This window comes from Schistocerca gregaria, chromosome 5 (genome assembly GCF_023897955.1).
Source record: "Schistocerca gregaria isolate iqSchGreg1 chromosome 5, iqSchGreg1.2, whole genome shotgun sequence".
NCBI classification, from domain to species: domain Eukaryota; kingdom Metazoa; phylum Arthropoda; class Insecta; order Orthoptera; family Acrididae; genus Schistocerca; species Schistocerca gregaria.
This window is the reverse complement of record NC_064924.1, coordinates 631,056,316-631,082,578: the sequence shown is the minus strand read 5'-3', so window position 1 is coordinate 631,082,578 and position 26,263 is coordinate 631,056,316. Positions and strand designations below refer to the sequence as shown.

General features: G+C 43.3%; 1 protein-coding gene across 1 annotated transcript in view; it reads right to left on the bottom strand.

Moving 5' to 3' along the window:
- LOC126272201 (ras-related protein Rab-2) overlaps nucleotides 1-26,263 on the bottom strand; it is a 39,801-nt gene that overhangs the window by 4,719 nt on the left and 8,819 nt on the right. Inside the window, exons 3-5 of the mRNA XM_049974883.1 lie at nucleotides 19,904-19,971; nucleotides 19,654-19,829; nucleotides 18,041-18,221 (exon numbers count right to left, since the gene is read on the bottom strand). Coding sequence (XP_049830840.1) covers nucleotides 18,041-18,221; nucleotides 19,654-19,829; nucleotides 19,904-19,971 — 425 coding nt within the window. The remainder of the gene's footprint in view (nucleotides 1-18,040; nucleotides 18,222-19,653; nucleotides 19,830-19,903; nucleotides 19,972-26,263) is intronic.

The following is a 26,263-nucleotide window of genomic DNA, read 5'->3' as shown; positions in this document are numbered from 1 at the left end:
ATACATGTGTCCAAAAGTCCCAGAAGCCCCACATGTAGAGTGTTCAGAGGATATCAGCCCTCCAGCAGGTGTCGTACGCTTTCTCTAAATCAATAAAGACAGCCACAGTCCGGGATTTCCACAGCAAACCACTTATGACATGGGTGCACAAAGTGACGAGATGGTCAACTACAGAATGACGCACTCGAAACGCACACTGTGCAGTGGTTAGTAAATTGCGAGACTAGACATCATACCAGCTGGGCATGAATCACCTTGCGAACATAGATCGTGAGAGAAATGGGGCAGTAGATAGAAGGAAGGTGTTTGTCTTTACCGACCTTAGATATGGGTACGACAGTCGCTTTATGTGAGCATCTGGGAATCGTGACCTCTGTCCAGAAGCAATTGTACATACGAAGCAGAAAGTGCTTGCCCGCAAGAGAAAGGTGCTGCAACATCTGAATGCGAACATCGTCTGGCCCTGGGGCAAAGGATCGAGATTAATTGAGAGCAAGATCTAACTCCCTTGTAGTAAAGGCAGCATTGTAGCACTCATGATTCCAATAAGACATTGCCCGAGCTGCCTCATCTTGTTTCCCATGCAGGAAAATAGGGTGATAGCAAGAAGAGCTCGAAATCTCTGCAAAATGGTGGCCCAATGTGTTGGAGATAGCAATAGGGTCCACTATGACATTGTCTGCTACTGTCAGGCCGGAAATTGGGAAATGGATCTTGGTCCCAAAGAGCTGTCGAAGGTTGGCCCACATGATGGAAGCGGGTGTGGAACCATTGAAAGAACTAGTGTATAAAATCCAGCTAGCTGTTTTGCCATCCCAAAAAATGTGACAACACTGTGCACGGAACTGTTTATAATGCATGCAGTTTGCCATCATAGGACGACGGTTAAAAACGTGGAGAGGATGTCTATGCACATGAATTGCATCACAGCATACCTCAGTCCACCAAGGGACTAGGACACTGTGTAGTAAAGACGAAGTTTGAGGAATGTTTGGAAGATGTTCTACCTGGTCATTGGAACTGGGGAAATGATGTTCATTGAAGGTCACCAGAGAGGTGTAAGACCTCCCATCAGCTTTAGTAAGCAGCCATTTGGGTATGCGCATAGGTGGGTGGGAGTCAGCATATGTACAGCACACAGGAAATGGTCATTTGAGTACGCGTCTGAATGGACCACTCTAGAAGATGGACAAGCTTGGCAGTACAGAAGGATATGTTCAAATGGGAATATGTGTGCGTGGAGTCTGAAAGAAACGTGGGTGCTTCTATGTTAAGGCAGAAGAGGTTAAATTGTTTGAGGTCATCCAAGAGGGCACCTCTTGGACGGGTTCTGGGAGAACCCCAAGAGGAATGGTGCGCATTAAAGGCACCGAGCAGTGGAAACGGGTGAGGTAGCTGCTGAATAAGCTGGAGGAAATCTGCCCTGCTGACATCAAATGACAACGGGTAGTCACGGAGATGGGTTGACTATGAATGTCATCCCGTATGAGCAGCATGACTCTCCCATGAGATGGAATGCTGTACTTGGGGAGAAAGTAAAAACGGACTGGGAAGAGTTACGAGAACTCAAAGTGGTCCTGAGAACGCAATTTCGTTTCCTGAAGGTAGAGAAATAAGTGGACACTTCAATTCTAAGAGCTGCCACAAATCCTCTTCATTGGATCGAAGACCGCAATCATTCCAATGGAGGAAAGTCATAATGAGGAAAAAACTGAAGTGGTGTCACCTCGGCAGCTGCCGAGATCAGCCTTCGAAGACTTGCTGCTACAGGGCACAGAGGCAGGACTATCCTGCTCCATGAGGTCTACGGAAGTGTCAATATTCTCCTTCTGTCGGCCTGTGGAGTCCAGCACTGATAAACGGTTGGTGGCACCCACCGGCGACACGGAGGTCAGCTGGCTGACAGTATCACGAGACAACATTGTCAAAGAGGATCTTCACATCAGTGAAGGAGAAGACTGTTTGCCTTTGTGTAACTCCTTGGAGCCTCTCCGATTGGTAGAGGAAGGCTCAGATGTTGGTTGGCTGGAGGGATGTAGGAAGTCTTCACGGGAGTATTCTTTCTGTCCTATCCAGGCTGCCAGTTGTGTAGCTCGTGATTTCGCCCTGTGAGGCAAAAGTTTGGTGGCATGTTGCACAGCTGGAGGAGGAGACAGGGACACTACCGTTATGCTAGGGCGGTGCTAAAATTGAAGTGGCATGTCTGCATGGCCACGTCCTTTGAGCAGCGAGATGTAGGAAGAACGGTACCGTATGGTAGAATGCAGGGTTTGTGACTAACCAACAACTTGTGAGAGACAGGGTAAGGCACTTTTTCTACACCTGGATCTCCTGGACAGCCCGCTCATAAAGATGTATGGGATAATCGCGGTAGGAGGTGACATGGTTGCCATTGCAGTTGATGCAGTGGGGAGGAGGAGATGGATGAACACCCTCATGAGCATCCCTACCACAGGATACACATTTGGCTGGGTGTCGACAGAACTCTCAACTGTGGCTGTAATGACAACAGTGGTAGCAGCGCATTGTTTTCAGAATGCACAGTTGTACTTTGATAACTTCACAGCCTGCTTTGATCTTTGAAGAACCACTCTCACCAAAAATGAGAAAGAGAGTGCGCATAGGCACTAAGGAGGTGTCTACTTTCTTCATCACCTAATGAACTGCAAGATAAGAGAGGTATGTTTGGATTTCTGCCTCGGTAAGACCATCAAGCAGCCTAGTGTAAATAACACCATGGGAAGAATTCAGCTTTCAATGATCCTCAACATGAACAGGATAGCAACGGAGGAGCAAACCTGCAAGCAGTTTTTGTTCTTGAGAATCAGATGATCCTCGACACTAACAGATTTGCTATAGACAACCGAAGCTGCAAGCAGGATTTGTGCTTGAGAATCAGATGTAGTCTACAAAAATCAAAGTTCCACTGAGTAAATGTGAGCAGGATTTCGTAGAGCCAGCAACTGCATCAACATCTTTTCGAATAGTAAACGGATTTACCATAGTGAAGGACTCACCGTCTTCAGTACATGAAGCCATGAGGAGCTGTGGTGCAGCTGGGAGGGTCTTTGAATCAGTAGCCTCATTCTGTAGCCGTTGACTACGAAGATGAGTGGCCCACTATGAGAAAATCCCAATGATTGCCAGCGTCTCTGATTTCGTGCTCCTTCCAACTGGGTGGCCCTTCAGAAGGGGGCACACTCACCTTAGGTGACTATTCACCCCTCAGGTCACACCTCTCAAAAACGGGACAGGGAACCTATCTGTTATTTGGGAAGGTAGCAGCTCAGGCAATCACCCCTCCCTGGGCCTGGCCTGTACCAGGGTGTACGTGCGAACCCTATCCATTCACCCGCGGCTGGGAATTACGTGTTACCCAGTCACCTGTTACGCAGAAGACATTTGGGATGGGTTTCAGGAGCAGACAGGGAGGAAGAAGAAAAAGAGGAACCTCAAATGCTGAAGTGGAGGAAGGATGGGAGAAGGTGAATGAAGAAAGAAAAAAGGAACAAAAAAACAGTAGACAGTATTCTAATATGGATATCGAAAATGCAGAATAAATTTCCAGAAACAGCCTATCTGTTCCACAAGGAAGGGGAAAAAGAACAGTAAGAGGATACCTCTACATATACGTGATTACTCTGCTATTCACAATAAAGTGCCTGACAGCAGCATGGAAGAGAAAAGATGTTGCAAAGGCTGCAGCCCCATGGTGACCAAGAATGAACCTGCCAAAGAGAGGTGAGCACCCTGGGGGTTTGGTTGGCAGGGAAAAGACGACCACCGAGACAGACAAATGCAACAGAGTTAAATTGGAGGGAGGGTGGCGGCCTCAGAGAGGGCTAAATGCCCACCCTTAGATGGTACGAATAAAACATAAAAACTACATCTGCTGTAGAGGCATTGTCGCCCAACACTGAAGGTAGGGTACTGGAAAGGCTAAGGTTAAAAGTCCACCGCAGAGCGGCTAAAAGTGGGCAGTCCAGCTAGATATGAAAGACAGTCATATGTGAGCCATAGTGACACCGAGGTGGGTCCTCGCGACAGAGGAGATAGCCACTTGTTAGCTGTGTATGGCCAATGCAGAGCCGGCAGAGAACCACAGAGTCCCTGCGAAGGGGCCGCAAGGAGATCTTGCGCACATTCATAGTCTCCTTAATGGCATGCAGTTTGTTGTGTGTACTGAGATTATGCCATTCCGTCTCCCGAAGCTGAAAAACCTTGTGACGTAATAAGGATTGCAGGTCAGTTACAGGGATGCCGATCTGCAGAAGGAGTTTCCCTGTAGCCTGTCGGCAAGTTCATTTCCGGGGATTCCGACATGGCCTGGGTCCACGCAAACACCACGGAATGATGGGACCGTTCCAGGGCATAGATGGACTCCTGAATGGTCTCTACCGAAGGATGGCAGGGGTTGCACAGGTCAATAGCTTGTAGGCTGCTCAAGGAGTCAGTACAGAGAAGAAATGACTCGCCAGGGCATGAGCGGATGCACTCAAGTGCACAAGAAATGGTCGCCAGTCTGCAGTGAAAACACTGCAGCCATCTGGCAAGGAGAGCTGTTCAATATGTCCTCCATGAACATATGTGAATCCAACGTGACCATCAGCCATTGAGCTATCAGTGTAAACCACTTCATGGTCCTGGTACATGTCAAGAATCTAGAGCAAGTGACAGCAGATAGCTGCGGGGTTAACTGTGTCCTTAGGACCATGTGAAAGCTCCAGGAGAAGCTTCGGCCTAGGTGTACACCATGGATGTGTACGTCCGGACAAAAGGGATCGGATGTGAACCGCAATCTTAAGCCCTGGCCTAGGCCTCCGATGCGGGAGATGAACTGTCACGGATGGGAAGAGGAGATGGTAATTCAGATGCTCAGGAGAACTACGAATGTGTGCAACATAAATGAAAAGCAGTTGTGCACACCTAAACTACAATGGAGGGACTCTGGCCTCCACCAGGACGCTGGTCACCGGACTTGTTCTGAAAGCTCCCATTGCCAGTCGAACGCCACAGTGGAAGGGACCAAACTGCGATGTCATCGGTCCCTTGTTCCCGATAAAATAATTACACAAGGGAAAGAAGAAAAGAAAGGAGATATACAACACAATAACAGAAGAGAGAGGAAGAACGATAGAAGGACAACCAATACTACTATGGACCAAACAAGACAAGAAAACCACAGGGAGAAGCAAGAAACAGGCAGAAAGTGTAAAAACAAGAGAGCAGATGACCGTGGCTGGCCAACCACAAGAATAAAAAGGAAAAACCAGCCACTCTGCGACACATTAAGACACCCACCCTAAAAGCATTAGAGTGGATAACACAAAGGGGCAAAGGACATGCTCTAAAACTTATATAAAATGATAAAACTCACTGTCATGTATACAATTTAAAACTAAATTAGCTGATGAGGCTTTGTCAGCTAAAATTAATGGCAACGAGTCCGCTAACTGAAAATTCCGTCGTGGGGCAGCCAAAGGACAGCTCACCAAAATATGGGCCACTGTCAGCTGGGTGCCGCACTGACACTGAGGTGGGTCACCAAGCATGGCCAGTGCGGAGCCGGCAGAGAACCAAAGAGTCCTGCATGAAGGACTGCCACACATTTGAAGTCTCCTTGATGGCATGCAGTTTGTTGTGCATGCTGAGGTTATGTCATTTTGTCTCTCAAAACTGCAAAACCCTGCAGCGTAAGTCAGAACGCAGGTCAGGTTCAGACATGCCCATCTCCATAAGCGATTTCCGCGTAGCCTGTTTGGCCATCCTGTCGGCAAGTTTGTTGCCTGGGATTCCGACGTGACCTCGGGTCCACACAAACACCACTGAATGACTGGACCCTTGAATGGCATAGATGGGCTCCTGGATAGTCGCTACCATAGGATGAAGAGGGTAGCACTGGTTGATAGCTTGTAGGCTGCTCAAGGAGTTAGTGCACAGAAGAAATGACTTCCCAGAGCATGAACAGATGTAAACAAGAGCACGAGATATAGCCACCAGATTGGCAGTGAAAACACTTCAGCCATCGGACAAGGAGTGAAGTTCAATATGTCCTCCATGGATAAATGCGAAGCTGACGTGGGCATCAGTCATTGAGCTGTGGGTGTAAACCACTTTGTGGCCTCAGTACTTGTCAAGAATCGAGAGGCAGTAGTAGCGGAGAGCCGTGGGATTAAATGAGTTCTTAGGGCCATGAGAAAGGTCCAGGTGAATTTGCAGCCTAGGTGTACACCATGGAGATGTATGCGAATGTACTTCAAGTATAAGTGGTAAAGCAAGGACCCCAGTTGGAAAGAAGGGATCGGACACAAACTGCTATTTACCCGAAAACACTTCATCTTTGCCCAGACTTGGGAAGGCGATGTTTGGTACCCAATGGTCGAGACATCTCTCGCAACACTACTGCTTCCGTTGTTTGATAAGTTGGTGAACACGGGCATGGAGCCATTTAAAAGCTATGAGGTGCTCCAGGGAAGGGTGCTGCTTATGCCACTGTAGAGCTCGCCGACACTCCTTAATTGCTTCAACGAATTCTGGCGACCACCTGACTGCCTTTCGCAAGGGGCACCCCAAAGAGAAAGGGATCGTGTTTTCTGCCACAGAAACTATTGTTGTAGTCACCTGCTCAACCATCACAGTTATGTTCCCATGTGGGGGAGATTCAACAGTGACAGCAGAAGTGAAAGTTTCCCAGTCCGCCTCGTTTAAAACCCATCTGGGAAGGCGCCCATGGGCCTGACACCGGGGCAGTGACAGGAAGATGGGGAAGTGGTCACTACCCTACAGGTCGTCATGTGCTCTCCAGTGGATAGATGGGAGAAGCCCTTGGCTGCAAATTGATAAATCAATTGCCGAGTAGCTACCATGAGCCACACTGAAATGTGTGGCAGCCCCAGTATTTAAGAGGCAGAAGTCGAACTGAGACAGTAAAGTTTTGATATCTCACAAGGTGTTATGGGCATTAAAATCTGTCAAAAGAAGGAAAAGTTTAGTGAGTTGATCAATCAGTGCAGTTAATACATTCAGAGAGACTGCACCATCTGGAGGAAGATATAGATTGCAGACAGTTATTTCCTGCACCATCCTTATTCTGACAGCCACAGCTTCAAGAGGTGTTTGGAGGGGCACAGTTTCACTACAGACTGAGTTTAAGACAAACGCAAACTCCACCTGACACTCGATTGTAGTCACTATAGTTCCTTATAGCCACAGAGGGCAGGGTCTGCATTGCCAGGAACCAGGTTTCCTGGAGGGCAACGCAGAAAGCAGGTGTAAAGTTTAACAGCTGCTGTAGCTCAGCCAGGTGCTGGAAAAAACTGCCACTATTCCACTGGAAGATGACATTGTGAGACTGGGAAGGCATGGAACATTCAATGAGGCAGTTTACACCTCAGGGTCACCTGCTGCCACTGACTTTTTGCCTGAGCAGTTGATATCCATTCTGTTTGAGGGTCCGGTGAGATCTAGGTCCTTAGCGGACGCCAGAATCTCCACCTCATCCGCTGACGCAGAGCTTGTACATAGCGGTGGTGTGGGTGCCACCACAATTCCCTTGGTCTTGGGAACCTTCTTTTTGGATGTCTCTCGCTGTGCCTTTCGTTTCCCTGACTGGGAGGACTTCACTGATTCAGTCTCCACGACTGAGGATGCTTTTGGGCTCTTCAGGCACTGGTGGGTGTTATCTTTCCCATTAGCAGAAACCTGGGAAGGGAGTGACCCAAGGGACCCCTTCCTAGCAAGAGGAGCTGAAGAAGACTTATGCTTCTCTGGCTCGGAAGTGGGGACTTGATATAAGTCCCCGATGGTTGAGGGGGTGTTGCTCCCAAAGTAGGTGGTGTGGGAGCAACAGGGTGGGAAGTTTCCCCCATCATCAAGGGGGGCAGGTGTATAATTCTGGTTCTGAGAGGCGACAGGAATGTGAGGAACTGATGGGGCGACAACTGTTCTCATAGTGGCGGCGTAAGAGGTGGTCATAGCCACAGGATGTAGGTGCTCAAATTTCCTCTTAGCCTCAGTGTAGGTCAGTCGGTGCAGCATCTTATATTCCCTGATTTTCCTCTCTTTCTGTAAAATCCTGAAGTCTGACAAGCAAGGTGAGCTCCGGAGTTGACACACATGGGAAGTGGGGCACATAGAATATTGGGATCTGATGGACATCCACAATCTCAACATGTGATGCTGGAAGTACAGCAGCAAAACATATGACCGAACTTCCAGCACTTGAAGCATCGCATCGGGGGAGGGATATATGGCTTGACATCACAGCGGTAGACAATCACCTCGACCTCCTCAGGTAATGTGTCACCCTCGAAGGCCAAGATGGAGGCACCGGTGGCAACCTGTTTATGCCTTGGACACCAATGGACGCACCAGATGAAATGAACACATCGCCGCTCTAAATTGGAGTGCAGCTCGTTGTCAGACTGCTAAAGAAGGTCCCTGTGGAATACAATACCCTGGACTATATTTAAGCTCTTATGAGGTGTGATGGCAACAGAAACATCCCCCAACTTGTCACAAGTGAGTAATGCCTGTAACTGGACAGAAGAGTATTCTGGTTTTATCTAGAGTGACCCAGAGCGCATTCTGGACAAGCCCTCCACCTCCCCAAACATGTCCTCCAAATGCTCCACAAAAAAACTGAGGCTTCATGGACATGAAAGAGTCCCCATCAGCTCTTGTACATACAGGGTGCGTTCCGAAAGTAATGCAATTATTGTTTTTTTTAAAGTAATTTATTGAATAGATTTGCACAAACACTTAAAATTCTTCAAAGTACTGTCCTTGGGCCTCTACACATTTTTTCCAGCGACTCTGCCATGACCGGTACGCGCCCTGGAAGCCGTCTTCTGGGACCTCTCGCAAGGTCTTCGTCACGGCGGATTGAATCTCGTCTATGGACGAAAAACGGGTTCCTTTCAGGGCTGACTTAATCCTAGGAAACAAAAAGAAGTCAGCTGGGGCAAGGTCAGGACTATAGGGGGGGTGGGGCAGCGTTGGCACCTGGTGTTTGGCCAGGAACTCGCGGACTCTTAACGCGTTGTGGCAAGGCGCGTTGTCGTGATGGAGTTGCGAGGTAGCGGAGATGTCCTTTCTCGTCCTGACGACCCTTTTGCAGAGTCTTTCCAGCACATCCACGTAGTAGGCAGCGTTAACTGTCTGTCCTTGAGGAACAAACTCCTTATGGACCACTCCTTTGCTGTCGAAAAAGACAATGAGCATTGTTTTCACTTTTGATTTGCTCATTCTTGCCTTTTTTGAGCTTAAAGGCCTTTAACCACCTCGAAACTTGTGAGTAGGACAGAGCAGAGTCCCCGTAAGCCTCACGAATCATTTTGTTAGTCTCCTCAAAAGATTTGTTCAGTTTAGCACAAAACTTAATCGCGTAACGTTGCTCGATCCTATTTTTTCCGTGACACAGTCGGCGCGCAGAGGTTTACAATAACAGACGTCCTGCCGCTTCCACAGCTCGGAGAGCACTGAAACCGGTTTCGCGGCAAAGCTTAGCGTCCCCCCCACCTACTCCATGTGGCCCGCTCCCACTCCGACTACTAGGAGCGGCGCGGGAAATTCAATTGCATTACTTTCGGAACGTACCCTGTACAAGGTACCGGGGCAAATAAACTTCACTGCCATCCTTGGTCTGGTGCTCAAATGCTACAGGGAACCATCACAAAGGCCGAAAGGTAAGAGACTCCTTTTAGTCGCCTCTTATGAGAGGCAGGAATACCTCGAGCCTATTCTAACCCCCGGGCCCACAGGGGGGTGCTCTGACTTGGGAAGGTGATGTATGGCACCCAATGGTCGAGATGTACCTCGACAACACTCCTGTTTTCGTCTTTTTACAAGCTGGTGAACACAGGCATGGAGCCAATTAAAAGCTATTAGGTGCTGTAGGAAAGGATGCCGCTTGTGTCGCAGTAGAGCTCGCTGATATTCTTTAATGGCCTCAGCAATCTGGTAACCACCAAGGTATTGACTATCGCCGGGGGCACCCTACAGAACAAGGCATCATGTTTTCCGCCGCAGAAATGATTGTTCTAGTGACCACCTCAACTACCACATCAACCGCATCTTGTGAGAGAGACAGCAGAGGTGAAAGCTTCCCAGTCTGCATTGTTTAAAGCCCATCTTGGTAAACGTCCAGGGGAATGGCACTGGGAGAGTGACAGGAAGATGGGAAGTGGTCACTACCACAAAAGTCACTGTGGGCTGTCCAGTGGACAGATGGGAGAAGTCCTGGGCTGCAGAGGGATAAATCAATGGCCGAGTAAGTGCCATGAGCCACACTGAAATGTGTGGGGGGCCCCAGTGTTCAAGAGGCAGAGGTTGATTTGATACAGGGATGTTTCGACATCTGTATCTCGGCCAGTAAGCACAGTGCCATTCCACAAGGGGGTTATGGGCGTTAAAATCTCCCAAAAGTAGGAAATGTTTAGGGAGTTTATGAATCAGAGCAACATTAAGGGGTACTGCACCATCTGGAGGAAGATATACATTGCAGACAGTTATTTCCTGTGTGGTCCTTATCCTGACAGCCAGGGCGTCGAGCGATTTGAAGGGGCACAGGTTCACTGCATATTGAGTTCAGGAGATAGACACAAACTCCACCTGACACTTGATTATAGTCACTACAGTTCTTGTTAATAACCCCTATAGCCACGGAGGGCAAGGGTCTGCATTACTGGGAACTATCCTGGAGGGCAATGCAGGGAGCAGGTGTAACGCTTAAATGTTGCCTTAGCTCTGTCAGGTGGTACAATAAACTGCAGCAATTTCACTGGAGGATGACTTTATAGTGTGGCTGGGAATGCATGAAGCATACAAGGAGGGAGGTTACAGCTCAGGGTCTCCTGCTGCCACTGACTGAGTATTTGTATCCATTCCTATTGTTGATGAGGCATCAGTGAGATCCAGGTCCTCAGGGGACACCGAGATCTCCACCTCGTATGCAGGTGCAGAACTGGTAGAGAATGGTAAGGTGTTGGGGCCACTGGAAGGTACTTTTTCTTAGCAGACTTCTTTGTTTGCTTGCCCTCTCTCTTCTCTTTAGGGGCTTGCTGGAAGGACTTCTCCGAAGTAGTTTCAGGTGCGGAGGAAGACCATGAAGCTCTTTGTCCAGCAGTTTTTGGCTCCTTTAGCCACTGGCGAGTGTTTGCTGTGGCATTAATGGAGACCTTGGGAGAGGGGGTCCCAAGGGACCCCTACCACACGAGAGGAGCAGGAGGCGGCTGTCGCTTTGGGAGCAATGGAAGGAGATTTTTCCCCCTACCACCAAGGGGGCAGATGTATTCTGGAGTCCTGGAGGGCCCACTGTTCGTGGCACAGAGTGTGGTACAAATGGTACTTGTGATGGCAATGGTAATGTAGCTGCAGCATATGCGGACATCAATTGAACGGGGTGTAATTGTTCAAATTTACATTTAGCCTCTTGGTAAGTCAACTGGTCCAAGGTCTTTTACTCCACAATTTTCCACTCCTGATGAGCAGTTGATACAAGTGAGAGGAGGAGTACAGGGAGTATCTGGATGCAGTGGACATCCCCAGTCTTGATATGTGGTGCTGGAAATGAAGTGGGAAGACATGTGCCTGAATTTCCAGCGCTTAAAGCACCGCATAGGGGGAGACACATACAGTTTAATATCACAACAGTAAACGATCATCTTGACCTTTTCAGGCAATGAATCACCCTCAAAGACCAAGAAGGCACCGGTAGCAACCCTGTTGTCTTTGGGTCCCGTGTAAAGGTGCCGAATGGAATGAACACTCTGCTGTTCTGAATTGGCATGGAGCTCGTCAGACTGAAAGAGATTGCAATGGAAAATAATCCCCTGGACCATGTTGAGGCTTTTTGGGGAGTGATTGAAATAGGAATATCGCGCAGCCAGTCACAAGCGAGTAATGCGCAGGATTGGGCTGGGGATGCTGTCTGAATCAAGACTGCACCACTTCTCATCTGGGACAGCACTGTCACTTCCCCAAACTTATCCTCAATATGTTCAACAAAAAACTGAGGCTTCATAAGTAGAAAGGAATTCCCATCCATTCTGCCACAGACTAAATAACAAGGTGAATATGGCTCTTTTTTTCTGTAGCCCTATGTTGCAAACTGTTCCGAGATTAAGTGCAACTTGAATAACAGCATAAGGTCACTCAACCCATTTCGTTTGACAATGTGACTGCATTGAGTGTTTTAGGTGACTTCAAGGTTGCGAACCGCTTACTAGATGCTGTAAAGAACAATACTACTACTTCAACAGTACCAAGTGAGTTTCTCACACTTATAAATTTGCAATTGCGAGGTTGAGCTGAGGACTTCCAACACGGTGCTACTTGCGAACTGATAGCTTTTTCTTTTTTATTGTAGCCACAGCTCCTTTCAATTCTGACATAGTAACTGAGCAATCATCACAGCCTATACCCACACAGTTATCCAGTGACACAGAAAGACTTTCCATTCTCCTTAGAATCTTAGTACCTAATACTTCACCAGTAACGCTACGCTCTTCATCTTTACTCTCTTGAGGTTTATCGTCAATGTTTCCACTACAATCACTGTCTTTATGGATGTCAATGAAACCCAAAAATCTTTCATGTAATTTGCCGTCACCATCAATATATCTTGCAGCTAAACTCAGTTGGGTGATGTATGTTATGTCCGTAGCTTCAAGGAAGATTATACTGTAATAACGAGAATCGTTGATTTCCTCCAGTATTCTCGATAAAATCACTGTTTCACAGCATAAAATAAGTTTGTTACATGTTGTTACACTTTTTCACTTTAGTGGTCTCAAGGTGATGTTTTAGTTGCAAGTCTCCAGTGTCAATTCTGAATCTTAGAAGAGCTCTCAAGTTTCCCTTGTTACTCACTATGCTTTCACGATCATTTTCGTTTTCTAATAGACTCCCAGCGTTTTTATGCCCCGCAGAGGAATATTTTGCTTTCCATGAAATATGATTGTTTTCCCTGATGCTTTCCATTCTTTGTCTTGGCAATTGATTTATGATCTCAAGCTTGCAGTTGTCTCATCTCACCAAAAATAATTTTGCATCGGTTGACGCTTCAACGTGGTACTTGAGCTGAGAGTGGGTCTCAATATTACCATCTTTACCAAGAAGTTTGGCAAACTTTCTTAGGGTTCAGTCACAAGTTTCTTGGCAACAATGGATTTCTTTCCTCCAACCATTTTATTATTCACAAACAGTTAATGCAAAAAAAAATCCCTTTTTGACTTGTGAGAACACCAACCATGGATACTGTTTAAAGTGATTATCATGCATTTGTCTTCATTCAAACCATCTCCTCTTGCTGTACTCTGAAGTAGGAAAGATATTACCTTTTTCAGGTTTCCTTGGAGCTGTGAGAAGCCTGTGCTTTATTCGCACTGAGAAATTCAAAGCTAGTACACTTAGCACTAAAACACAAATGGTCACACTCAACATATTTCTAATATCACTAAGCACAACACTGATGAAGTCCATGGTAATTGCCAATAATCGCAGCTGTTCACTTTTTATCACTTCTCAGTTATTGCAATGATTGTTGCTTTCAAACTGACTACCTGGCAGCGACTCTGCTTTCCTGATATATGTCGCTTAGTTGTGTCAAGAACATTCACTGCCAGAATGTTCTCTTCCAAACTTTTATGGAGTGTGAACAAACACCTACTGTGAATGTGACAAGCCAATATGTACCTTATGACATAATATAAGGGCGAGTTTCCAATGATAATGTCATCTGGCAATTTGTGTGTGTGGAACTTTTATTGTCAATTCCGTTCCTTACTAGTGCATTCGTTAGAGGACCTATATAGTATCAATGCGTTTTTAAGAATCTTGTCAAAATCCACTATTACCAGAGACATACGCACCAATAGTTTCTCATAATTGACTTATATTACAGCTTAGACACAGGAAACTACTGTTATGTTATTAGTAAAAATATTGTTTCGAGTCTCATAACAATATTTTACTGAGAAATTGCTATGAAATGCTGTTGTTAATACTTCAATAAACTGATCACTCTCACTCTTAATCTTCACACTTGCACTTGCTACAATTAGGATTTTTTACTTCCTCATTCTTCAGTCTTGATTTTCTGCTTCTGAATGTAAACTCCCTATTTGGCAAATAGTCCATATTTATAACACTACATATCGAACATTCTCTGCACAAGTAAACAGTAGAATACTCGCGACTTTTCTCGAACAAATGCCAGGCGGAATAATATATTGAGATCACTAGAATGCCCACGACTTCTCTCGTAGGAATGTGTTAGCTATCTGCATGCCCGACAGAAACATATAAAATATGATGACGCGGATGCTCGTGCTACATTGCAGGCGTCCCCGCAAGGGGAGGAGGGCGGGGGCGGTGGCACGCACCCTCCATGTGTGCACCACTGCATAGACTGAATATTATTTTGATTATATTAGTACACGATACATTTTACACCTGCAGCTCTTTGTAAGATAGGCATTTGTATTCATTGACTGCTGACCAATGCACATGCAACATTTAATCTTTGAGCAAAGTTTGGACGGTTCTAAAAATCATCCAATCATTTCTATGCAGCAGTCTGCTACTTTGGCTGAGACATGAACCTGTCACTTCACGTAAGAAATGAGACAACAGTCAAATATTAGAAGCACTCAGTGGAAGCAGATTGCCACCCACTGTCATCTGTGAAAGCCATTTGACCTACCAGATGGATCATAACTGCCGGCAGCAAAAGAAATTATTCATCACCTTATAAAAAGTTAAACAATAACGGGTGAATAATGCAAATAGGACATGTTAAGACATCAATCATACTATAGCGAGTTGCGGAGAATAAAAACTTCAGGGGAAAACAAGTGGTTGCGATACATCCAATAACAAATAATGGATGACACTGGATAAAAGTCCTAGTCCGAGATTAAAAGCGTGGCTCAGGAGGAAAGATGAGGTCTGGATAATGATTAAAAAAATCTTATTACAACACAACTGGCTGTAGAGAGATGAGCCTTTAAGGACATTTATCCCACATGATTTACTGCTTGTCAGTGATTAATGAGAAATCTGTGTTAGGAATGGCATATATATTTAATTGGGGGGGCGAGAGGGGACAAGGAAGTTCATGTACAAGTTTGTTCAGTATTTATTTTGCAAGGCAGAACGTAAATATGAAAACTGAGGGATTTTAAGAAGAAATTGTTCAAACAACCACCCTATGCATGGAATCGAGTACAGTGGCTATCCACCTATATCCACATAAAAAGAAATTTGACACTGACTCCAAGGAGAGGCTCACTATTTTGTGTTGAAGACTAAGTAATGCAGCCTACTCACTGGATGAAATTATTCTGATCCAAACAGAGAATTAAAGCAATCAAGTACACTATTTTGACTGAGACACACGAATTTCCTTGTTGTTTCCTTATGTTCTCTGCACACTTTTTATGTATGACCAAAGAGTTGTGCCATCGATAATACTTTTGCAATATATTCAATAGAAAATCCAGGATGGAATGTAACAATATAATGAAAAGGATAGTTGCCACTCACCATAAAGCGGAGATGCTGAGTCGCAGAAAGACATGACTCAGCATCTCCGCTTTATGGTGAGTAGCAACTATCCTTTTTATTATATTGCTACTTCTTACATTGCTAAAGGTATTTTTATAGCACTGTTTACAAAGAAAATAAAAAGGGAGGTATGCATTTAATGTCCCATTAAACTAGATAGCATAAGGAAGGGGAAATAAAGCCACAGTGTCCTTTTCAAAGGCGCCATACAGTTTTAAATTTAATCAATTTAAAGAAAAGACAAGAACCTAAATCAGGATGGTCAGAGAGGCATTGCAATTCACACTTCTTCCGAATGCAACTCTGATATACAAACCAAAGCTCTGCTTTGTCATGACAGAGCTGTAGTTACAGTGTACTAGAAGCTGAACTTCCTGGTTACAAAAGAACAGTAAGTTTATCAACGTGTGGCTCTGGCATTCTAATTTTGAATTTATTGTTCATTCCCCCTCTCCAAACCAATCAGATTCCCCCATCTTCATGTGTGTGCTCCACAGTGTAAGATTATAAATTATAAGCTTCCCAGATATTTTGCGTGTGCATGTAATATGTATAAATGCTTTCAGTGTGAGGTTTATCAAATATAGTGTGGACAGCTGTATCATTTCCTTTGTTTTTGTTTCTTGAGCATAACTTTCATCTGGGGTGCATATGGCGTTTAAATGTCTTGTGACTTCAGTAACTGGCTCTTACAAACTGTTAAATACCTAACTGATATCAAGCCAGGGATACATTTGTTAGCTACATTTTGAGTGCATAGCACTTCACATACTTCTGAGCTTCCTACTGTTTCCAAGTCCATAGGTTTATTCCTACATCGGAGCTGTTCACCTAAACTCTTGTTTCTAAATATCTACTATTGTTTTCTGTCTGTAGGAAAGTACTACCCAATAAGAGGGAAACTAAATAACAATGTTTAACAGCTAGGTTTATAATGTCCATTTTACACAAAAACAAACATTATTAAATTATTATCAACTATAAGCAAAATAATTTTCTTTGTCTAAACTGAAGTACTGTTACGTATCCATTAGTACAATAAACATGTTTCAATATAGCGACATGTTTATCCTGAGAGACTCAACAGTGTCATTGATATTTAAAACCATTCTTACTTATTCTTCAGTCTCAGCTGTACCTTTTTAATTGTATGACATGTTTTGATCATCTTCAGATCTAAAACAAGGTAAAACTAAATATTTACTTTTACAATAAGTAGAAAAAAATGTTATACAAATGTCAATGGTAGTTTGTTAACAGGTGAACAGTAACACACAAACTCATGTACATGCCAACGAGTTATAAGTGTTGGATTCAGGAATTATGCTTAATTCAGTTCTATGTACTGTACATAATTCCATTTCTGCAACTTTATATTTATGCCTTTTGTCATTTATACGTCCATTTTTCTATCCTTTTAATACTTTAACAAGGTTTCTTTAAAACTATCTGAGAAATATCTTACAATTTTTATATTTTCATTCATTCTACATTTTTATTTTAAGACACTAATTCAGTTTTGTTACTTTATTTTTACTTTGCCGTCTACTATTTTATCCTTTTTACAGGTTTACACAACCACTGATCTACATTTTTAACCTTTCAATTTAAGTTTTTTTAGATAACTTATTTTTTGCAATTTCAGTATAAGACCCTCTCGTGTTAAGCCAATTTAATCCCTACACTAATCCCCCCTCCCACACTCCTTTCTTTACTCTCAGTTACCTTCGGTCCATTTTATAATTTTACTATTTCATGCTGTTTACAGTTTAGACACCCCATAGTTCCACACTATTTAATATTTTAACAAGAATGTTTACCAAAACATAATTATATTTTTTTGCAAGACCCTCTACCACCCCCACCCCACCCCCACCCCCCTTGCTTCCTTTCCTCTCTTCACATCACCCTTAACCCTTAACCCACTCCCACTGTCTTTCTCTATCCACCACCTCCAGACACCTATTTAAAACAGGACTGTAGCTGTGAAACACACAAATCTTAATAGGAGGTTCTGGACAGACAAGACAGGCTGCTGGGGCAATTACTTTGGTAAAGTCTACACTTATGTACAATTCTTTCCTACTTATTGTAAATTAATAGGGGGAACATATTTAGTTTTACTTTGTTTTAGGTCTGAACCAGATTGATCAAACATGTCATGTAATTAAAAATGTGCAACAGACTGGAAAAAAATAGATAAGAATTGTTTTGAAGAACATTTTTCAATCACAAGATAGCAACTTTGAATAAAGCTGCTGATGAAGGTGGATTCTAAGACTGTTTCATTTCCAACAGCCCTTAGAAACTGAGGTCACTAGCCCATTTAGCCCTTAGAAAATGAGGTCATCTAGTTGTGGTAAACTATGTCCATGTATGAAGTTGGCAATTTTCTGATATCTTTCTTAATAATGTATCCTGTGGATGAACCTGAAAGCAATGAGCTTGCTAAGTTTAAGTGTACTGTACTCACTTCATTATTAATGTCAAACACTCCCTCTTGGATCTTCTCATAAATTTCTTTGGCAGTGTTGATAAATGCTTCCTCAACATTTGCTGCAGTTTTGGCAGAAGTCTCCATGAATATCAGCCCATGTTCCCTTGCAAATGCTTCTCCTTCTTCTTTGACAACTTCCCGGCGAGAATCTAAATCGCTGAAATGATAAGTAGTAACATTTAATGTCTCATACCAAATCGAACACACTGACGTCTCAGTCCTGATTCAAATTGTAAAGTAAAAAAGTCGATATAAAAGCTATGTTCTACATCTGTACTTCATAAGCTATTTTGCTGCATGTGGTTATGGGGTTATTTGTGTTTCAGCACCACAACAGAAGGCAGCAGTGTACTCTAACTGCTAAAATTAAAAACGGAAGTAAGCTGACTGAAACACCACTGAAAGAAAAGATGTATAATATTCAGCTTTTGGAGCTTTCCAAGCTGTTAATTTCTGTTTGTTACAGTGGCCTTGAATAAGAAGTGAGTAGATGACAATCTCCAAATAACAGTACACATCACAGATCAGTGTTGTCCCATATTGCATTCAATCTCTAAATCGCTGATACATCAAATATAGTTTCAATGTTTTCTATTGGCATCATACTTTTACACTTTCACTTTCATCAATATTTTGATCTTTGTTGAGGGGAAAATAGAACACACCACATAAGGTTGATGCACAACACAATAAGGGCCGGAGTATAGTCATTGAATCTTCAATCCAGCAGTCAATTATTCTTCAAACATTATACCTCTCAACTTCAGAAGAATAATGATCAAGGTAAGGCCATGCACTATACAGAACTCTTATACACATTTTTTTTCAGGGAGGAATTGAAGCCCATATAGGCTAAAATGCAACAACTGAAATATTATTACCAAGCAGAATATTGGAAAGAAAAGGTTGAAGTTTTCCAACTTTGTTGTCAAGATCGAGTTTACATGTATGAAATAAGAACTGGACAATATATGATGGACAAAATGGTGACATCTACAAAGCACTTGCTCCGTTAGGGAAATAGAATGCACGTATTATGCTCATGAGACACCACAGATGAAAGATACTGTTACCAGAACAGATGGTAGGTCTAAGAATCATCTATTCATACAGAATATGTAAAAACAGTATCATTTTAATATTCCAACATTTTACTGTTTATCACTGCTGCACACACTAACAAAGGTGTCATATTTTACAAAACAGGGCTCAATGGTAGCTCATACCTAACAGTCTTGGAAATGTTATACGAGGTTAAAAACTCTTTACTGACAGTTTTCAAATCAGTAACCATTTTAGCTTTTGGAGCTGAAATTCTACCATCTTATTAGACTGAAAAATAACAAATCTGTAACTTCCTGATGAGCAAGAGGTAGCAATAAATTTACATTAACTCACAACTGATGTAATAACTTAAAAATCAACAGCTGAAAATTGCTTACTTTTGCACCTAAATATAAAACAACTCCATTCCCGCTTATGTGCAAATTACTTTATGACATTATTTATTACGCATTAAGTGGTTTTATCACTACATGCATTACAAAGCAACAAAGTTCTACTAATGATGATATTTACTGAGTACCTACCTCTTGTTTCCTATGAGCATGATAACCATGTTCGAGTTTGAATGCTGTCTAGCATCTTCCAGCCATGTGGTAAGATGGTTGAAGGTTTCTCTTCTGGTGATGTCATACACCAGCAGGGCACCGGCAGCACCACGGTAGTACGATCTCGTGATGGAGCGGAAAGCCTCTTGCCCTGCCTGAAAGCTTAGTCAATGAATACAATGAAAAAATAATGGCTCCTATTAATGTGAACCAAATGCTGGTCACTTACCGTATCCCATATCTGAAGCTTGATTTGTTTTCCATCTATTGTAATCATGCGTGCACCAAATTCAACTCCTGTAAAATACGAACCAAGTTATTTCACTATCATTCAAACAATGTACTCTGTATTACTATCCTATTAATTCAGTTACACAGATCCGAAAATATCACTACACATTGCACCCTCAAGTGGACCTATGCCACTAATTCAACAATCTATGACTTTTTCCCTCCCTTCGAGTTTCCAGTTATGATGGCTTTGCTTAAAGATAAAGCTGCACAATAATTTCACTCATCTTGTTAACAAAGATAAACAGGATACCTGTAAGTTTTTCTATCTGCAATGACATAAATTAAGATAACATTCTATAACTAAAAGCAATAAGAGAAACAAAATTACAGCTACGACTAGTAACAGTACATGAAAGTGTGTTCTCAGAAACATAGTGCAAATTAGAAGTGGTTAGCCATCTTGTTGAAAAATCTGAAGCATCTGTCATTTCTCACACAACTGTAATGAGAATCATACACCCAGTGAATTCTACAAAAGGTGGCTGTGAAAGGCTGAAGAATTTTAATTTTTTCCTCTTCTTCTGTATTTGTTAAATAAAGATTGTTTTCATAATTTGGCTTTGCTGCTCTTGCAGTGGCCATGTTTGCAGACCTTATACCAAGGAAAGTACCACTGTGGTATTTTGCAAGAGAAAGTGTTCCACAATGCTATATTTAAAATGAATATTATAGTTGGGGTGGTGAAAGTTTGGCAATATCGAATGGAACCTATGACTAAGGGCCACACGAATCAGCAAAACACTTCTCTTTTGTGAGACCATCACTGCAATAGTTCTTTTGTAGCAGTCAATCTTAAAACATTTGAAAAGTACAAATTTGTTTTGATATTTGAGAGACAAAATTTAGCACAATTTTTGCCCTTTTAAATAATTCACAAATAGGCAAATAAATTCCAATTGTTGCCTTCAAATATTGTGTGTGGTCAATTGGAAAGATTAATGATACTAAATATAATATACTAACAAAAATAATTTTTGACAATATAACGTAGATGGATAGACGAAAAATCTACTCATCAAGCAGCAGCAGCAGCAGCAGCAGCAGCAGCAGCAGCAGGAGGAGAATACACACATAAAAAAGGTTTTACCTGTGTAAGCTTTCAGAGCCAGTGGCTCCTCCTCCTGGTAGAAGAATTGAAGGAGAAAGGCGGAGTGAAGGAAAAGGCCTGGAAAGGTGTAGGAAAAGGGGTAGTTTTAGACTAAGTGACAAGTCGAGTGTTCGAAAGTTGTTTTCTGGAGTGATCAGCAGTATCAGGATTAGATGTGATGGCCCAGGAAATCTGCCTCTGAAAGGCTGTATGGTAGGGGAACATTTGACATGGAAAGGATAGCAACTGTCAAAATGTAACTATCCCTTTTCCTAATTCTCTCCAGTTCTTTTCCTTCATATCTCTTTCTAGGCCTTCAGATCTTCTGCCAGAAGAAGGAGCCACCGACTCCTACTGCCGCCACTTGGTGAGTCGATTTTTGAACTATTCAGTTACCTTATATTGTATAACATACTGTAATGCTACAAATTCAAATGTAGAATTTTACTAATTAGACATTCAGCATCTGCTAAAGCATTACACAATAATGAACACTATAAATTTAAACAAACATTAAATGACAATTTTTAACAGCCAGTCCACTGCTGCAAAAGATGAGTAAGCGAGTTTTTCTGTTCATTGTGAAAACAACAGTTTACATGGTAATAGGTATTTCATCAAACAACACAACCAAAGTTCCATTATATTGGTCAGTGCATGGAACATGTGTCAGTTTGTGTTACTAGATGAAAAATAGTTTTGTTCCTCCCCTCCCAGTACAGTTAGCCTTCTGCAGTGCGCAAGTAGCAGCAAGTGGCTTATTTAGCGTTCATATAAGTGTAGTAGTCAAGTTGAAAATTTGTTTGAATGTTCTTTGTGCACTTGTTTAGTTAAATCCGCCAAATCATTGTGTAGTTTCGTATTTCGCAGGGGGGGGGGGGGGGGATGTGCATTTTAATATCTGTGACGTGTAAAGTCGTCTGTCATTTGTTTATTTCTTTCAAATAGTCTTTGTACATTACTGACAGTACAGTTAGCCTTCTGCTACCGAGCAGTGTGTCAGCAGTGAGCAAGTAGTAGCATTACTGCATTTACTAGGCAGTCTTGTATTTTAATACCCATTTAAATTTTGGGTTGAATTGTTTGTGCTCTCCGTAGATTAGTTCAGACGTTCTTTGCACAACAGTATTTAGCATGGATAGGGACTGTGACTGCTGTGTTCGGATGTGGGCCGAGTTGGCATCCCTTCGCTACCAGCTTCAGGCAGTGTTGGCTTCGGTCACACAGCTTGTGACAGTTGGCAATGGGCATCACTGTTGGGGTCCAGATGGGGGTTTGTCGGGGACGGCCAGCTTGTCCCACACATCCCCCAATCAGACTACGGCTGTGGCTGCCCACATAGAAGCTGACCCCTCACCCGTGGTAGAGTGGGAGGTCGACTCGAGGTGTGGCAGGTGGCGAAAGACATTCCGGAGAGCTGAACAGAAGGCCTCTCCAGTTTGTCTGAGGTTTCAGGCTCTGTCTCCAGCTGATACTGATCTTTGGCCGGACATGGCTGCTTGTCCTGTTCCAGAGGTTGCCCCTCAATCTGCAAGATCCGGGCGGTCGCAGAGGGTAGGCTTACTGGTAGTTGGGAGCTCCAATGTCAGGCACGTAATGGAGACCCTTAGGGATATGGCTGCAAGGGAGGGGAAGAAAACCAATGTGCACTCCGTGTGCATACTGGGGGGGAGTCATTCCAGATGTGGAAAGGGTGCTTCCGGATGCCATGAAAGTTTCAGGGTGCACCCATCTGCAGGTAGTCGCTCAAGTCAGCACCAATGATGTGAGTCACTATGGATCAGAGGAAATCCTCTCTGGCTTCCGGCAGCTATCTAATTTGGTGAAGACTGCAGGATGAAAGCAGAGCTCACCAACTGCAGCGTCGTCGACAGGACTTACTGCGGACCTTCGGTACAGAGCCGAGTAGAGGGTCTGAATCAGAGGCTCAGACGGTTCTGCGATCATGTGGGCTGCAGATTCCTCGACTTGCGCCATAGGGTGGTGAGGTTTTGGGTTCTGCTGGATAGGTCAGGAGTCCACTACACATAGCAGGCAGCTACACGGGTAGCAGCGGTCATGTGGTGTGGACTGGGCGTTTTCTTTCTTTTTTCCTTCCTTTTTTTCTTTTTTATGGTTAGATGGCCTCGGGCAAGAACAGAAAGGGCAACAGCCTTAAAAGGTGCGGAGCAAAGTCAGGACATGTGGGGACCAAGCAGGAATCGGTATTGTAATTGTAAACTGTCCAAGGTGCATTGGTAAAGTACCAGAACTTCAAGCACTGATAGAAAGCACCGAAGCTGAAATTGTTAAAGGTACACAAAGCTGGCTGAAACCAGAGATAAATTCAGCCAAAATTTTTACAAAGGCACAGACGGTGTTTAGAAAGGATAGATTGCATGCAACCGGTGGTGGCGTGTTTGTCGCTGTTAGTAGTAGTTTATCCTGTGAAATAGAAGTGGATAGTTCCGGTGAATTATTATGGGTGGATGTTATACTCAACAATCGAGCTAGGTTAATAATTGGCTCCTTTTACCGACCTCCCGACTCAGAAGCATTAGTGGCAGAACAACTGAGAGAAAATCTGGAATATATTTCACATAAATTTCCTCAGCATGTTATAGTCTTAGGTGGAGATCTCAATTTACCAGATATAGACTGGGACATTCAGATGTTTAGGACGGGTGGTAGGGACAGAGCATCGAGTGACATTATACTCAGTGTACTATCTGAAAATTACCTCGAGCAATTAAACAGAAGACTGACTCGTGGGATAACATCTTGGACCTACTGATAACAAACAGACCCGAACTTTTCAACTCTGTAAGCGCAGAACAGGAAATCGGTGATCATAAGGGCATTGCAGCACCCCTGAATATGGAAGTAAATAGGAATATATATATATATATAAAAGTAGGGAGAAAGATTTATCTGTTTACAAAGAGTAACAGGAGGCAGATTTCAGACTACCAAACAGATCAAAACAAACATTTCTATTCCGACACTGACAATGTTCAGTGGTTATCGAAAAAGTTCAAGGCAATTGAAGAATGTGTTTTAGACAGGTACGCACCGAGTAAAACTGTGAGGGATGGGAAAAACCCACCGTGGTTCAACAACAAAGTTAGGAAACTACTGTGAAAGCAAAGAGAGCTTCACTGCAAATTTAAACGCAGCCAAAACCTCTCAGACAAACAGAAGCTAAACGATGTCAAAGTTAGCGTATAGAGGACTATGCGTGAAGCGTTCAGTGAATTCGAAAGTAAAATTCTATGTATCGACATGACAGAAAATCCTAGGAAGTTCTGGTCTTATGTTAAATCAGTAAGTGGATCGAAACAGCATATCCAGACACACTGGGATGATAATGGCATTGAAACAGAGGACGACGTGCGTAAAGCTGAAATACTAAACACCTTTTTCCAAAGCTGTTTCACAGAGGAAGACCGCACTGCAGTTCCTTCTCTAAATCCTTGCACAAACAAAAAAATGGCTGACATCGAAATAAGTGTCCAAGGAATAGAAAAGCATCTGAAATCACTCAACAGAGGAAAGTCCACTGGACCTGACGGGATACCAATTCGATTCTACACAGAGTACGCGAAAGAACTTCCCCCCTTCTAACAGCCGTGTACCCCAAGTCTCTAGAGGAAAGGAAGGTTCCAAATGATTGGAAAAGAGCACAGGTAGTTCCAGTTTTCAAGAAGGTCGTCAAGTAGACATGCAAAACTATAGGCCTATATCTCTGACATCGATCTGTTGTAGAATTTTAGAACACGTTTTTTACTTGCGTATCATGTCATTTCTGGAAACCCAGAATCTGCTCTGTAGGAATCAACATGGATTCTGGAAACAGCAATCGTGTGAGACCCAACCCGCTTTATTTGTCCACGAGACGCAGAAAATGTTAGATACGCGCTCCCAGGTAGATGCCGTTTTCCTTTACTTCCAGAAGGCGTTTGATACAGTTCTGCACTGTCACCTGATAAAATAAGAGCCTATGGAATATCAGACCAGCTGTGTGGCTGGTTTGAAAAGCTTTTTGCTCATCAGTGTGGGATCCGTACCAGGTCGGGTTTACGGAGGATAGAGAAGATCCAAAGAAGAGCAGCGCATTTCGTCACAGGGTTATTTGGTAAGCATGATAAGAGTTATGGGGATGTTTAGCAAACTCAAGTGGCAGACTCTGCAAGAGATGTGCTCTGCATCGCGGTGTAGCTTGCTGTCCAGGATTTGAGAGGGTGCATTTCTGGATGAGGTATCGAATATATTGCTTCCCCCTACTTATACCTCCCAATGAGATCACGAATGTAAAATTAGAGAGATTCGAGCGTGCACGGAAGCTTTCCGGCAGTCGTTCTTCCCGTGAACCATATGTGACTGGAACAGGAAAGGGAGGTAATGACAGTGACATGTTAAGTGCCCTCCGCCACGCACCGTTGGGTGGCTAGCATAGCATAAATATAGATATCTGTCCGTCCCCTTCTCTCTCTCTCTCTCTCTCTCTCTCTCTCTCTCTCTCTCTCTCTCTCTCTCTCTCTCTCACACGCACCGTTGGGTGGCTAGCATAGCATAAATATAGATATCTGTCCGTCCCCTTCTCTCTCTCTCTCTCTCTCTCTCTCTCTCTCTCTCTCTCATATAAGAATACAAGGACTGAAGATTTAGATTTATTCCTGAATCCTTGTAAAGTGCTTGAAACTGGAGGTATTTGTTTGAAATTGGTAGTATGTAAATTTGACATCTAATGCAGATAAGCAGAAAAGATGGCAACAAAAATAATATTTGCTTTTCGCTTGCAGTCTTAATCAGTTGCCATTTCCACCATGTTCAGTCACCACAGTAGTTACAAACTTCGTATCTTCACACAAAAGAATGAGTGCTATCGACGGGGGATCTCAAATTGATTCCATTTTTCCAGAAAGCTTTTGACACTGTTCCTCACAAGCTGCTTCTAGGCATATTGCTGGCCTATGGAGTATTATAAGCCCTCTGCTTTTCCTAATCTATATAAATGATTTAAAAGACAATCTGGGCAGGCCTCTTAGATTACACACAGATAATACTGTCGTTTACCATATATTATAATCACCAAAATGAGACAGGACATTTGTATGGTGTGTAAAGTGGCAAATGAATTAACAATAAAATCTGGAGACGAATGCGAGCGAGATCTGAGCTCTAAACACATCTTTGAAAGAAACTGAGGATAGGGCGCGACTACTCTAA